At 42.1% G+C, this 13649-nt stretch overlaps 1 protein-coding gene across 2 annotated transcripts in view; it reads left to right on the top strand.

Moving 5' to 3' along the window:
- LOC308484232 (cytochrome P450 2A13-like) overlaps positions 1 to 13649 on the top strand; it is a 40246-nt gene that overhangs the window by 15226 nt on the left and 11371 nt on the right. Inside the window, exons 1-2 of one of the 2 annotated variants that reach the window (XM_081018993.1) lie at positions 9756 to 9892; positions 10002 to 10191. In XM_081018993.1, the coding sequence (XP_080875119.1) occupies positions 10021 to 10191 (171 nt within the window). In that variant the 5' untranslated portion in view covers positions 9756 to 9892; positions 10002 to 10020. Of the gene's footprint in view, positions 1 to 9755; positions 9893 to 10001; positions 10192 to 13649 lie in introns of those variants that run through there. The other variant, XM_081018992.1, reaches the window with a different exon arrangement.

Below are 13649 nucleotides of genomic sequence, written 5' to 3'. Positions count from 1 at the left end.
GCATCTGGTTTTCCACTGAGAGAACAGGATGCTTGACTAGGATGCCTGGACCTGATCCAGAGCCAAAGAACACATGACATTAAATGTTGCTTTGCACCTGACAAACAGGTTTTAAAAACACATATTCCAGTGGGCCTCTTTTTAATTACCGTATTTTTCCGTCTATAAGACGCCCCCATGTATAAGACACCCCCTATTTTTGGGGACTCAGATTTAAGAAAATGGGGGGGGGGGAGAGATGTATTTGTATATAAGATGCCCCCTAATTTTTGACATTATTTATTAGGGGGAAAAAACCCTAGTCTTATACATGGAAAAATACGGTACATGTCTCTTTGTGCTGTGGGGGGGGGGGAGGAGTCAGAAAATCAGAGGAAAGTAGAGTCTGGGCTGTTGCAATTTCCTGAGAAAGATACAAATTCATTTGCCACACTCTTCCCCCTTTTAAAAAGAAGCTCCTTTGGATCTGTCCTATGACTCCCCTTTGCAGTAGAAAATTTGGATCTAAGCTCCATATCCCATTCCCAGACTTTTGATTCTCATTTCTCCATTCTATACTCGCAGCGACATGACTAGAAAGAAGCTACATTTGGATGCTTGCTTTTATCTCCTTCAAAGTCCTTGTTACACAAAGATGTAACTCTCAATCCCAGAATGAAAACTATAGCTTACCCCTTAAAGGTAAAGGTAAAGGGACCCCTGACCATTAGGTCCAGTTGTGGCCAACTCTGGGGTTGCGGTGCTCATCTCGCTTTACTGGCCGAGGGAGCCGGCGTACAGCTTCCGGGTCATGTGGCCAGCATGACTAAGCCGCTTCTGGCGAACCAGAGCAGTGCATGGAAACGCCGTTTACCTTCCCGCCGGAGCGGTACCTATTTATCTGCTTGCACTTTGACGTGCTTTTGAACTGCTTGTTGGGATACTGCCAGGGAAATAAAGTCCATCAAGGGGCATCAGTATTTCATTTACTATTTTAGAACACACCAAACAGCAGCAATGGAACACAGTTGTTTTTTGAAGAGAAATTCAACAAGTGCAGGAGACAATTGTATTAGAACATGAGCTACCATTTACTGAATTTACTATCTTCACCTGTGTCCAAAAGGGTAATGAGCAACTGATTCTTAAAAGCCTACTGAAGGATTTCATAATAGCAACCTGTGGCAGATGGAGTAAGCAGCAGAAACTGAGAGCTCCCGGAGAAAATATTTTAAAAGACGGACCTTTTCAGCAACCAAAGGCGGGAGAGGTCATAAAAAAACTGAAGGAAACCTGCTGTGAACTTTTAATGCAGTCGAGTGAGTATAACTCCCTAAAGGAAAAGAATGTGACTAGAGAGAAATCCTTGGGAGGAAAGAAAAATTGCTTACCTGATAAGGGCCGGGGGAGGCCTTGGAACCTCTCCCTTTTACCCAAAACTGACTTGCGGAGAGCCCTGCGACGGAGCTAATGCTTCTAGTTTAGTTTAATTAAGTTTTTAATTCAAAGTTTTAAGGTACTGAGACCCTGAAAGAAGACATATATATATATATATATATATATATATATATATATATATCCTTTTTAAGCATCTTGATTATTACCGGGGGAGCACCAGAGCCTCTGCGGTAATCACTTTGCAGCAATTGAAGAAGTAAACTCACCCTGCTTCTCCACAACGTTGTCTTTCTTCTCTTTTACAACTACCTCTTATCTGTTTATCTCAGTCAACGCATTGTAGCGTGTTTATTACAACAATAAAGAAATAATTTACAACTTTAAAGAAACAATGGTGATGACCAGGAGTGGCTGCAAAACCTCAGGCTTTTCTCTGAAAGCTGTAAGACCCGTAAGACCCACCTTTAAAAGAGCCACTCTAAAGAAAGCACAAACAAAAATCACTCGCTTCTACATGAACAGAGCACAATGTGGAGCAAATGAGGAAACGACTGAAATGAATGAGAACAAGAACAAGAAAGGAAGGGAAATTCTACTCTCTCCTACCAATCTCTCTTACAGCTATAGTGAAGGACCGGCTATGCAAAGAAAGGAGTGTACTAAAAGCAGTGATAAAAGCCTGAATATATTGGAAGCAACACAAAATATCTTCGATACAGCCGATGAAGCATCCCCGAAATTGAAAGCCAAATCCCAAGTTCCTCTCGAGCCATCGCTAGAGCAAAAAATGGAGGAACTAATGTTAAAACAAATTTCGGAATTGGCCTCGGGAAATATTAAACCTTCGAAAGACTCTTATTCTCATTCCCACGAGACAAATGAAGAGGGTCTCTCAATCATCAAATGGCTAGTGCTCCTTACTGAGGACATTGAATCCATAAAGTCCTACTTGGACATTTACACAAAAACTCTTACCATCATGGCTGACTCCTGTAAAACTCTCTGGAGAAAACCCGGAATGCCTGCAGAACTGGAAAGTAATCATGGCCTCGCCTCCACCCTTTGTAGGAGTGGCTCATCAAGGAAGGGTAAGAAAGCCTGTAGAGCTAATGCTTGTAAAAGGAGATTCATAGTTGTAAAAAATGTTTAAAAAAGTAAAAACATAAAAAAATTTAAGACAGTGTATTATAAAAAAATGGTTTTTAAAAAGCTTTTTAAAACTCGAGAGCACAACAGCCTCTGGCACTAGAGGGAACCCGGTGAAGTCTTTAGCCAAGAAGTCAGTTAAACAGGATTCGCCCCCAAACGTCTGTGCTGATAAAGCTCCTGATTGTCTAAAACCTTCAGCGCTTGCTCCACCACCAAGCTCTAAGCAAGATTTATTGCCCCAAGATCCATGGTCCTACGTTTTAAGCATAGATAACTCCAAATCCAATAAGGAGAGCATTCCAACAAATAAGAACTGGAAGCTGGTGTTGCTTCAAAACAAACTTGTTTTTTCAAGCTATCCTAAGCCTCCAGGATTTTTATCTCAAGAGGATCGCAAAGTCCATCTACTGAACTTCCTTAAGGCATACATGCCAGGTACTTTGAGTAATCCCTCGGAGTTGGACCAAGTGGAATATCTATATTTTGATGGCTTGCTTGCCAGAGCGGTGGCTACATTCCATGATCGGAGACTGGCAAAACTGATATATAAACACAGAGAGCACCTAAAGACAAGTGGTGTAAAAATATCAAGGTTCTTTAAAAATGAGGCCTCTCCTATCCCACTAGTCCCCAGTTCTGCAACTTCGACTGCAGCACCTCATCAAAAGGCTGAATACCACACTTTAATTGATATAAAAGCCACTGATGACTCACCTAATCACCACCCAGAGTTACTTACAAATGATTCTCAAAGACCAGACTCTCCCGGGACTTTATATGAGACGAGTCAAGGTAACGGGTTCGAAAGTTTTGAAAATAACTTAATTGACTCCTATTGCGCTCTCCCTCAAGAAACTCAGAACAAAATACTCTATAGACTGAATAACCTTCGCTCTTGTCTGACAAACCTGACGAAGGACCAACCGGGACCACACAACCAAAATATATCTGATTATGTCCCAGATCAGGCTTCATGCTTCTATCGTCACGAGCTGGATTTATGGGTCGGGAAACCCTCCGTTACCCCAGGCCAACTGGTTACTGCGGAGATGAATCCATCCTCTCAGATCTTGGAGCCAAAACGCCCCTCCTATAATCCAGCTCGCATGCAATCCATCCCAGAGGCAAACCTGGTCACTACATTAGCATGGGATAAAATGAGAGAATTAGATGAGACTGAATTGGGCTCCCCAAATAAAGTGCCCAGCATGGGTGCGCCAGGATGCAACCCTAGCATTCCACCCTCCTCAAATGTGAGCATATTGAATACATCTTTAAACATCATTGAATTAGCATCTGAACTATCTGAACCCGCTGAAAGGGCTAATAGTAAGAACCAGAGAATCTTGGTGTGACATACGGAATGCACCACGCATACCTCACTAGCACCCTTAAATCAAAGATCTCTCCAAACTCTTTCTATTATGTCCTGGAATGTAGCTGGACTCTCATGTAAATTAGCTGATTCTGATTTTATAAATTTTCTTGAATCTTATGATATAATACTTTTGCAGGAAACCTGGTCTCTTAAACCTTTAAATATTCCTAATTTTATTACTTACAATTTACCCGCTACTAAAATGTCAACAAAAGGTCGCCCTAAAGCCGGTCTGATCTGTGGTATTAAACAGTCTTCTAACCTTAAAATTAATTATATCAGAAATATTGGACAGTATGCACAATTGTTATCATTTACCATTGTTTACAGGGAAATCCTTCTTTTAAATATATATTTTCCTCCCATAGAGTTGGAAACTAGACCAGATTATGGTTGGAATATAGTCTCTGAAGAGCTGTATTTAATACGTAGTAAATCTCCAAATATTCCCCTGATTGTAATGGGAGACACCAATGCTCGAATTGGATCAGATAATATAGCTCTCTATAAACGCTATGTCTCAAATCTAGCTGAAGATGCCCCACTTCCATTGAGAATAGGGAGGAATTCAAAGGACATCATTATTAATAAAGCAGGAGGAAAACTTTTACAATTGGTTTTAGAATTTAACCTCTCATTTTTGAATGGCTCAATGCGGCCGGATATTCCAGGAAATTTTACCTTCAGCTCCAAAAGGGGTAGGAGCGTAATTGACTATTCTCTAGTTTCCGTTCAAATGTTAAATGAAGTTGCCTCTTTTACAGTTGTACCTCGCTCAGAGAGTGACCATTTCCCAATAGTTTTAGAGATGTACAGGAATCCTAGAAATAATGATATTAGTCCTCCTATTAGTATTGATAAGACTATTTATGCCAAAAGAATTTATATAAGTGATAAAAATAGGGAGGATTTATTGGCTGTATTTGAAAATAACCCAGTTATTCTCGAACCTGTGGCTAACCAAAATTTGATGCCCCTGGAGGACAACGATTGTTATTATAAGACTATCCAGGAATTATTTTCTTCTTTTTTAGACCTTCAGTTCAGCAACAAACCTTTAAATAAGTATAACTGGTTTGATAAAGATTGTATTAACTATAAGAAAGAACTTAGAATTTGTCTAAAAGAAGCCTATACTACCAACTCTCAAGGTCTCTGGAAGACTTATTTTGAAATGAAAAATGCTTTTAAGAACATGCTCCTGGAAAAAAAAATCTGAGTTTGCACTAGCCAAATGGTCTAAAATTGTTACTGCTTTAGAAATCAAAGATACCAAAACCTTTTGGTCACTTCTCTCAATAAAAGATATCACTGATTTTCCTAATATAAGCGATGAGGCTTGGATTTCACATTTTACTGATGTTTTTTATGATCATCAAGTTTGTAAAAAGGAAAATTTTAAACTTTCTTTGGCAAAAACCACACAATTTCAAATTACTGTTGAGGAGATGAAAAGGATAATTTTTCCGTTTAAGCAAGGGAAATCACCTGGTATGGATGGCATTCCAGTAGACCTGTTGAGATTAGATGTAGAATGGTGGGCCATTAAACTTGTGCCGCTTTTTAATTCTATCTATCACTCAGCCCTTGTACCTAAGTCGTGGAACAACTCAATAGTGGTACCGATCTTTAAAAAAGGTGATAGGAATTGTCAAGAGAATTACAGGCCTATAAGTCTGTTACCATGCATAAGTAAAATCTATGCCAAATCTCTGCTTATTAAATTAGAAGAATGGATGCTGACAAAAGGTCTTCCTGGTAAAGAGCAGGCTGGTTTTAAGGCAGGCGCGTCAACTCTTGACCAGTGTCTAGTGTTAAGTCATCTTGTGGATAAATATGTCATGAGAAATAAACGAAAACTCTTTGTGGCATTTGTGGATTTAAAAAGTGCCTTCGATTCGGTCGACCGTAACAAACTATGGACTAAACTAGGACACCTTGGTATCGACCCATATCTACTTACACTGATCCAAAGTTTACATTCTAATAACCAAATATATGTTAAAGTATCAAAAGATGGTAGACTTGCAGGTCCTATTCTGAATAATCGAGGAGTTAGGCAAGGCTGTATCTTGGCCCCTACCTTATTTAATTTATTTTTATCTGACCTACCATTATTTCTTCAAAACGCAACCACTCATACTCCTTATTTAAACAATAGCCCACTTTTTTTATTACTTTATGCAGATGGTGCTGTAATTATTTCACTCTCAGTTTTGGGTTTAAAAAAATTATTTAAGAGTTTCTCAAACTACTGCTCTCTCAATAATCTCAAAATTAATTACGATAAGACAAAGATTATGCAATTTGGAAAGAGAGGGAACCCAAAAGGCTGTATAATCAATGGACATTCAATGCAGGAAGTTCAGCACTTCAATTATCTGGGAATCACATTTAAAAATAATATGAATTGGAATACACATATATGTGCTGCAATAGTAAAGGCCAAAGTGACAGCCCACCATATTAAATCCTACTTTTTTTCTCCAGTAGGAAACAGATTTATTCCAGCTGTATTGCAAGTGATTGACATGAAACTTTGTGCCCAACTTCTATACGGCACACCAGTGTGGATTTCAGGTGACCTCAAGAGGTTGGATAAATTCCACGCATCCCTTCTGAGGTCATTATTAGGACTTGCAAACTCTGTAAAATATGAAACAATATGTTGTGAGCTGGGAATATTGCCTTTATCAGTAAGAGCATGGTTGAGGACCTTGAAATATTGGATCTTCCTCCATTATAGAGCCCTATCCCCTAATTCTCTACTTTACGATCTTTTAAGTGATAGTGCAATCTACAATCTATCATTGATTTGTAGGAGAAAACTGGATTCGATAGGGCTCACTCTAATTGATTTTGAAACCTCTGATCCCAAAGACATATGGGAAATTATCAGGAAGACTCTTACAGAAAAAATGTTCTCGCCATGCTTGAGGCTGCAAAGCACAGCACTTGCTCTCCTATCCACTTAAATCTCCCTTTGTGTAGAGATTTCCAAAAGGGATACATGACAAATCTGAAGAAACATGAATCGTGTAGGCTGTTTATGTTGGCCAGATTCAACATGTTTCCCTCGGTGGTAGTGAGAGGAAGATACTTAGCTATCCCAGAATCAGAGCGTCTCTGCAAATGCAGAAAACAGGAACCCGACACTCTAGAGCATATATTCTTTTCCTGTGATTTTGGTAGTTATGCCAGAAAACAATTATTTGAGGCCCTAAAAGTTAATAGACAGATTTTTACTCCACCAGCTGTTCAGGACCTGCTGGCGGACAGCGATGATCAAACCACTATAATAGTGGCTGAATTTTTAAGTGCTGTCCATGAAGAAAGAATGGGCCACGATAAAGAGACTTAGTGGTTTTTAATGGTAGGTGATGTTGCTGTGTTGTTGTATTATATTATCTATGTACATTGATTTATTTCTTGGAGTTAAGAATAGGACTGGGATAAATTGTGTTCGCTGAGCCCGTATTTTATACAGTCTGTATATGATGTTTGTTTGTTACTGTGTGGTGTGCTATGCCTAATAAAGGATTTTTTTTTAAAAAAAAAAATATTCCAGTTGGTCAAATGCTTCTTCTATGTTATTCAATTATTCCTTTTGCTGGACGTTGTTTTTTCCAGCTTTCCACCCAATGCTCTCCAGTTTGTTTACTTTTTCTATGCAGAAAGTCTAAAAAAGATTCTTCTGAAGAAGTGTGCATGCACACGAAAGCTCATGCCAGTAACAAACTTAGTTGGTCTCTAAGCCGCTGCCAACCTAGCAGTTTGAAAGCACATCAAAGTGCAAGTAGATAAATAGGTACCGCTCCGGCGGGAAGGTAAACGGCGTTTCCGTGCGCTGCTCTGGTTCTCCAGAAGTGACTTAGTCATGCTGGTCATATGACCCGGAAGCTGTACGCCAGCTCCCTCGGCCAGTAAAGCGAGATGAGCACCGCAACCCCAGAGTCGGCCATGACTGGACCTAATAGTCAGGGGTCCCTTTACCTTTAAGGTGCTAGTGGAAGGAATTTTTAAATTTTGTTTCAATTATAAAACAGTCCCTCTTTATTCCTTATCTCCTCCTCCGAAAGAAAAGCTTTTTAAAAGCTGTGTTTGTATATTAATGCATAGAAGTTCAGTTACTTTAAAACCTTAATTTGTGCCCCAATCCATTTCCTGTGTCGTTTCCATCCAGATATCAGCTCTGTACCAGTCCTGTATCTATATATCAGTCCATCAATCTTGTTTGTCCAGTCTTTCTCCTCTTCTTCCAGTTAACAAGAGGAGCAATATTCCTTTCAGACTGCACACAAAAGTCTATCCTTTCTCTGCTTCGGCTCCACTCCTGCCCCCCCTAAAATAAATAAACCAAACCACCAGTATTTGGCAGCTCTGTTCCTCCCAGTGTTTGCACACCTGTGTGCAACTCTGCCATTCCATTCTGCTTTTCAGACTGAGTCTCTGATTCAAATATTTTTTTCTTCCCCCTTGGCTCTCCCCCCCCTCCACCCGATCTGAGCCTGCAATTGCCAGAAAAGCAGCTTGTATCTCCTTTTCTGGCAATTCTGGCACTTCATCAACAGATTCTTCTAGAATCATTTTTCTTTTTTTCTTTTTTAAAAAAATGATATTTATTGAAAATTTTAGAATTAGAAAAGAAAACAAAGAAGAAAAAAAGAAAGAGAAAAAAGAAAGAAAAAACAAACCACAATCAAACAATACAAATTAATAAAAATCAAAATCAAAAAATAACACAACACGCTCAAAAGACAAAAATATACCACAAACATTTAAAAACAAATCCAATATTCTCAAATCCTTAACTGTCATTACCTTCTTTCTTTGACCTCCTCCTCCTCCCTTTTTTTGTATCCTAGTTGTTAATTGTCACAGCAAATCCTTTCCATATTTCATAATATTCTGTCATTCCATTACCTTAATCTATTTTAATGTTATCTTACTATAAAAAATTCTTAAAGCTTAAAACTTAAATCTTATTTTTGCCATTTCTCATAACCATAATATTCTTACATAATTCTTTAAACATTTTTACTAAAGCCAAATAATTTTGTTCCAACATTTTTCTAACATTCATCAATTTTATAAAACAATCCTAATAATAAAAAATAAAAACAATCCAATCTTCATCCAGCGTCTCTTCCTCCTGGTCTCGGGTTTTGTCAGTCCTTTCTATCCCATCAATCTAGCGCATTAACCTGGTAATCTTATGTCCGAGGCCCTTAAGTCCCTTCCATGTCCCTTCCGCAGCTCTTCTTCATATTTATAGCTGTATTTTCCTTTATCTCCTGCTCCTTTCACTCTTGGGAGCTCCAGCTTGACAATGCTTTTGACCCTTCTCAACAAATCAGCCCCTTTTCCATAGTCCACACTAAACTCTCCTAGAATCATTTTTCTCAGCTGCACGCCTATTTCCTCAAACAGTGCTATTGCCACATTGACTGTCAATGGAGTGCCTTTCAAAATTCTTCATCCTTGCGGTCACATGCATTCACAGAGCAGCCTTCTCACAGCCAAGCAGTGTGTCCTTGTGATGCTTAAAATTCCAATCTCACCACAAGTACAAATTTCCTTTGCAAAATAAATATGAACAACGGAGGCACAAAAGAACCGCAGGACGAGCCCGGGAGAAAACATCTTAGAGATAGGGAACACCTTTGTTTGATTTATAGTTCAAACTGAGCTTTCTGCTTGAAGTACCTTCACCAATAACCTAAATCAGTCATCAGGTCACATTTTGCATGAGCACTTAAATCGACATAGGCGTAGTTTCAAAGGCAGTGAAATAAAACAATAAGAGGAGTGGCAAGTGTTTTTGCTGGATTGATCTTCAGTGCCTTAAGTGGTTCTTAGGCAATGCTGAGATTTTCTCCCGCTCCCAGATCACTCACCCAGTAGATTTTCTCTATCCTGTCAGTGAACAATCCACTCTGGAGCTTCCGGAAATTAATTTATTGTTATCTCCAACTGCAGAGATAGAGGGTAGATAGATAAATCTGTTGTTCACTTAATTGCAACTTTCAGAAGCTGCGACTGAGCTGGATAAGCTCCTTCCAGGAAGTCCATCTCTTCCTCTGCTCCTTACCTGCAGGTTGCCATCCAGCTGCCCCATGGACCTCCTGGGCCCATGGACCCTCTTGTTGGCCTCCTTCCTCTTCTGCTTGCTGCTCCTCTCAGCATGGAAGAAGAAAGAGAAGCTGCCGCCTGGACCGACTCCGCTGCCCTTCATTGGGAACCTGCTGCAAGTCAACACAAAGGACATGTATCAGTCGCTGATGAAGGTAAGTCTCTGGACGCCTGTCCATCCATCCATCCGCCTTCCCTCTCACTTCCTGGCCAAGCGCCAAGTGCCATCAATAGTTTTGCAAGCCACTCGGAGACTTGGAAGCCTAGATGTGTGGAAGGAGGGGACCCCAGGGGTCATGTACCCCAACCCCTGCAGTGCAGGAACGCTCCAAGTGCACATTCCTCAGCCAGGCGTGAATCTATGTTCGAGTCAGAAAAGGATCCCAAGGGTTATGTAGTCCAACCCCCTGCCAGGCAGGAATACAAGGCAGCCTTTCTTTGCCTCTTTGTTGTGCTATTTCTAGTGAGGCGCTCAAAAATCCCGGGGCTCTCCCCACACCCCAGTTTAGGCAGCGATGGTGTTGCCTTGATTGGACTAGGAAAGAGAACGAGATGAGGCATTTGTGTTCCAGTTTTTGTAGACGATGATGATGGTGAAGATTAAGGTTATTATTATTATTATGACCCAGGACCTGGTCCTATAGACACTCTAACCAAGAGTTTTCCCAAACTCTGTGTCGTGACATGTTCATGTGTTGGCTGCAGTGTGTAGATGTGTCACGCAAATGCTCCCTGTGCTCCTCCTGGGGCTGGAAAGGGGTTGATTTATCCTCCAGTTTGCTAGTAGAAGTGATTTGCTGTGTCGCGAAATGAGGCATGTCCAAAAGGCATATCACCAACAGACCAAGTCTGGAAAGCTCTGCTCTGTTTTTCTGCCCGTGACCTGGCCGTGCCCTGTTGCTCAGAACCCCTCTGATCCACTCTGCACATGACTTTGTGACTTTTGTCCGAATTCTGTTTCAAAACAAACTACTGCATTCATATATTTCTGGACTTTCCATTCATGAAAAAGGGTTTGCAAGCGTTAATTAGAAGCTCCCTCGGAGTGTGGTCTCCACTTCTTCTGTTTGATGGATGAGGTAATGACAGGATGTTTTGCAGAGTCTTTTTTGGCACTGCCTAAAGGCGTTGCTGTTTTTCTAAGGTTTTTCCTTTCTTTCTCCAATTCTAAAGGGCAGGGATCTAAAGTTTGAAGAGCTGTTTTTCTCCCACTGTGTGTGCCATTTTCAGAATATGTGCAGCTGTGGTCGCCACTTGTGCACATTTGTGTGTGTGGGGGGGATGCATTTATCAACGTGCATTTTATCTGTAACACAACTATTTGGTTCTTCGGAATTGGTTCGAGTTCCTGTGGGGATGCGGATGCAGCGTGGGGGCACAACCCACCTCCTCATAAGACACGCCACAGCGTGTCTGGCTGCCATGCCCGTTCTCTGACCTGTGCCCCCCTTGCAGAAAGCTTTGCTTAAAGTTCCTCTTGGCTGGAGCAAGACAAGACAAACAGGCTTTCAAGTATCAGGGGAACATTTGGGGGGGGGGGGAAACGGCCTATCTGACACGTGTATCGCTAATGCTGGAAATGTGTTGGAAACATGCCCTGGGAAAGGCTGCCAACTTCCCAAGTCTTCGGAGTGCCTCTCCGGTGGCCCTCTCTGCCTGTAAATCTCCCTCAGTCCAGAGAGACCATGATGATGATGATGATGATGATGATGATGATAATAATAATAATAATAATAATAATAATAATTTATTATTTATACCCCGCCCATCTGGCTGGGTTTCCCCAGCCACTCTGGGCGGCTTCCAAAAGAATATTAAAATACTGTGATACATCAAACATTAAAAGCTTCCCTAAACAGGGCTGCCTTCAGATGTCTTCTAAAAATCTGGTAGTTGTTGTTCTCTTTGACATCTGGTGGGAGGGCGTTCCACAGGGAGGGCGCCACTACCGAGAAGGCCCTCTGCCTGGTTCCCTGTAACTTGGCTTCTCGCAGTGAGGGAACTGCCAGAAGGCCCTCGGTGCTGGACCTCAGTGTCAGGGTAGAACGATGGGAGTGGAGACACTCCTTCAGGTATACTGGACCGAGGCCGTTTAGGGCTTTAAAGGTCAGCACCAACACTTTGAATTGTGCTCGGAAACGTACTGGGAGCCAATGTAGGTCTTTCAAGACCGGTGTTATATGGTCTCGGCGGCCGCTCCCAGTCACCAGTCTGGCTGCTGCATTCTGGATTAGTTGTAGTTTCCGGGTCACCTTCAAAGGTAGCCCCACGTAGAGCGCATTGCAGTAGTCCAAGCGGGAAATAACCAGAGCATGCACCACTCTGGCGAGGCAGTCCGCGGGCAGATAGGGTCTCAGCTTACGTACCAGATGGAGCTGGTACACAGCTGCCCTGGACACGGATTTAACCTGTGCCTCCATGGACAGCTGTGAGTCCAAAATGACTCCCAGGCTGCGCACCTGTTCCTTCAGGGGCACAGTTACCCCATTCAGGACCAGGGAATCCTCCACACCTGCCCGCCTCCTGTCCCCCAGAAACAGTACTTCTGTCTTGTCAGGATTCAATCTCAATCTGTTTGCCGCCATCCATCCTCCAACTGCCTCCAGACACTCCAGATAAGTGACCTTTCTCTCCTGAGAAGAGCACACTAATCTTCTGGTTTATCATAACAGAAGAAAGACTCCTTCGTAGTTCTAGAACTACTTTATTTACAGTCTATATACAAAGACTCCATCGGCACATCTGTGCTCTTTGAACAGAAAACAGCGACGCATACAGAAGTGAAACTGACTTCCAACAGTAATGAGACTTCCTGTCTCACGTTCACTCAGACACTCACATGATGTATACAAAGCATAGTACCACTGTTGGAGCAGCTCGGATAGATAAAAATCCTAACATCACTCCCCCATTTTTAGGTAACCGTTGCTGCGTAAGCTAGTGCCGCATCAAGTGACATAAACAGACAGTTGCTATACACACAGTATACCCCTCAGGACTTCCGGGTTGGCGCCATCGCCGAATGGCGGACTCCCTCCGAGCTCCGGAGGGAGCCTGCTCGGCAGGGGCTGGGTCCTACCGCACCGGCGATGCGGGGACCCTTAAAAACCACGGCCACGAGGGCCGTGGACATGGAGACTCGGCTGGCACCGTCAGCGCCCTCCCGACTCGTGAAGGAGCCTTTTTAAAGGCTACGGATCGGGTGCCGGGGAGAAGCGTGGTGCTTTGAGTCCTCTGCTATCCCTGCCGAGCGCAGCCGCATGCCATCCGGCGGAGAGCGCTGACTTCTTCCATTGAAAATTCGGACTCTTTAACAACAACCCGTGAGTAATTTGGAAACTGGGTTTAAAAGGAGGAAAAAAAAAGAATTTCTTTTTGAATTGGACACGAGCGGGGGGGGATCCAAAAAGGAAGTCAGTCCCCCCCCCCTATTGTAAACCTTCCAAGACAAGGACGGGGAAACCAAGGTCCAAAAAGATTTGTATTGCTGATAAAAACTAAGAATTCCACGATGGGGAATTATAAGAACTGTGCTGGAGGACGAATTGAGGGAGAAGAAACGTAACCCCCCCCCTGGGAACCGGGGTGATTGAAGAGAGAGCCTGGTGAAAAG

The sequence above is a fragment of the Podarcis pityusensis genome (genome assembly GCF_964106645.2).
Source record: "Podarcis pityusensis genome assembly, chromosome: 8".
In the NCBI taxonomy this organism is placed as follows: domain Eukaryota; kingdom Metazoa; phylum Chordata; class Lepidosauria; order Squamata; family Lacertidae; genus Podarcis; species Podarcis pityusensis.
The sequence above is the reverse complement of the archived record's forward strand: the minus strand, read 5'-3'. Positions and strand labels throughout refer to the sequence as shown.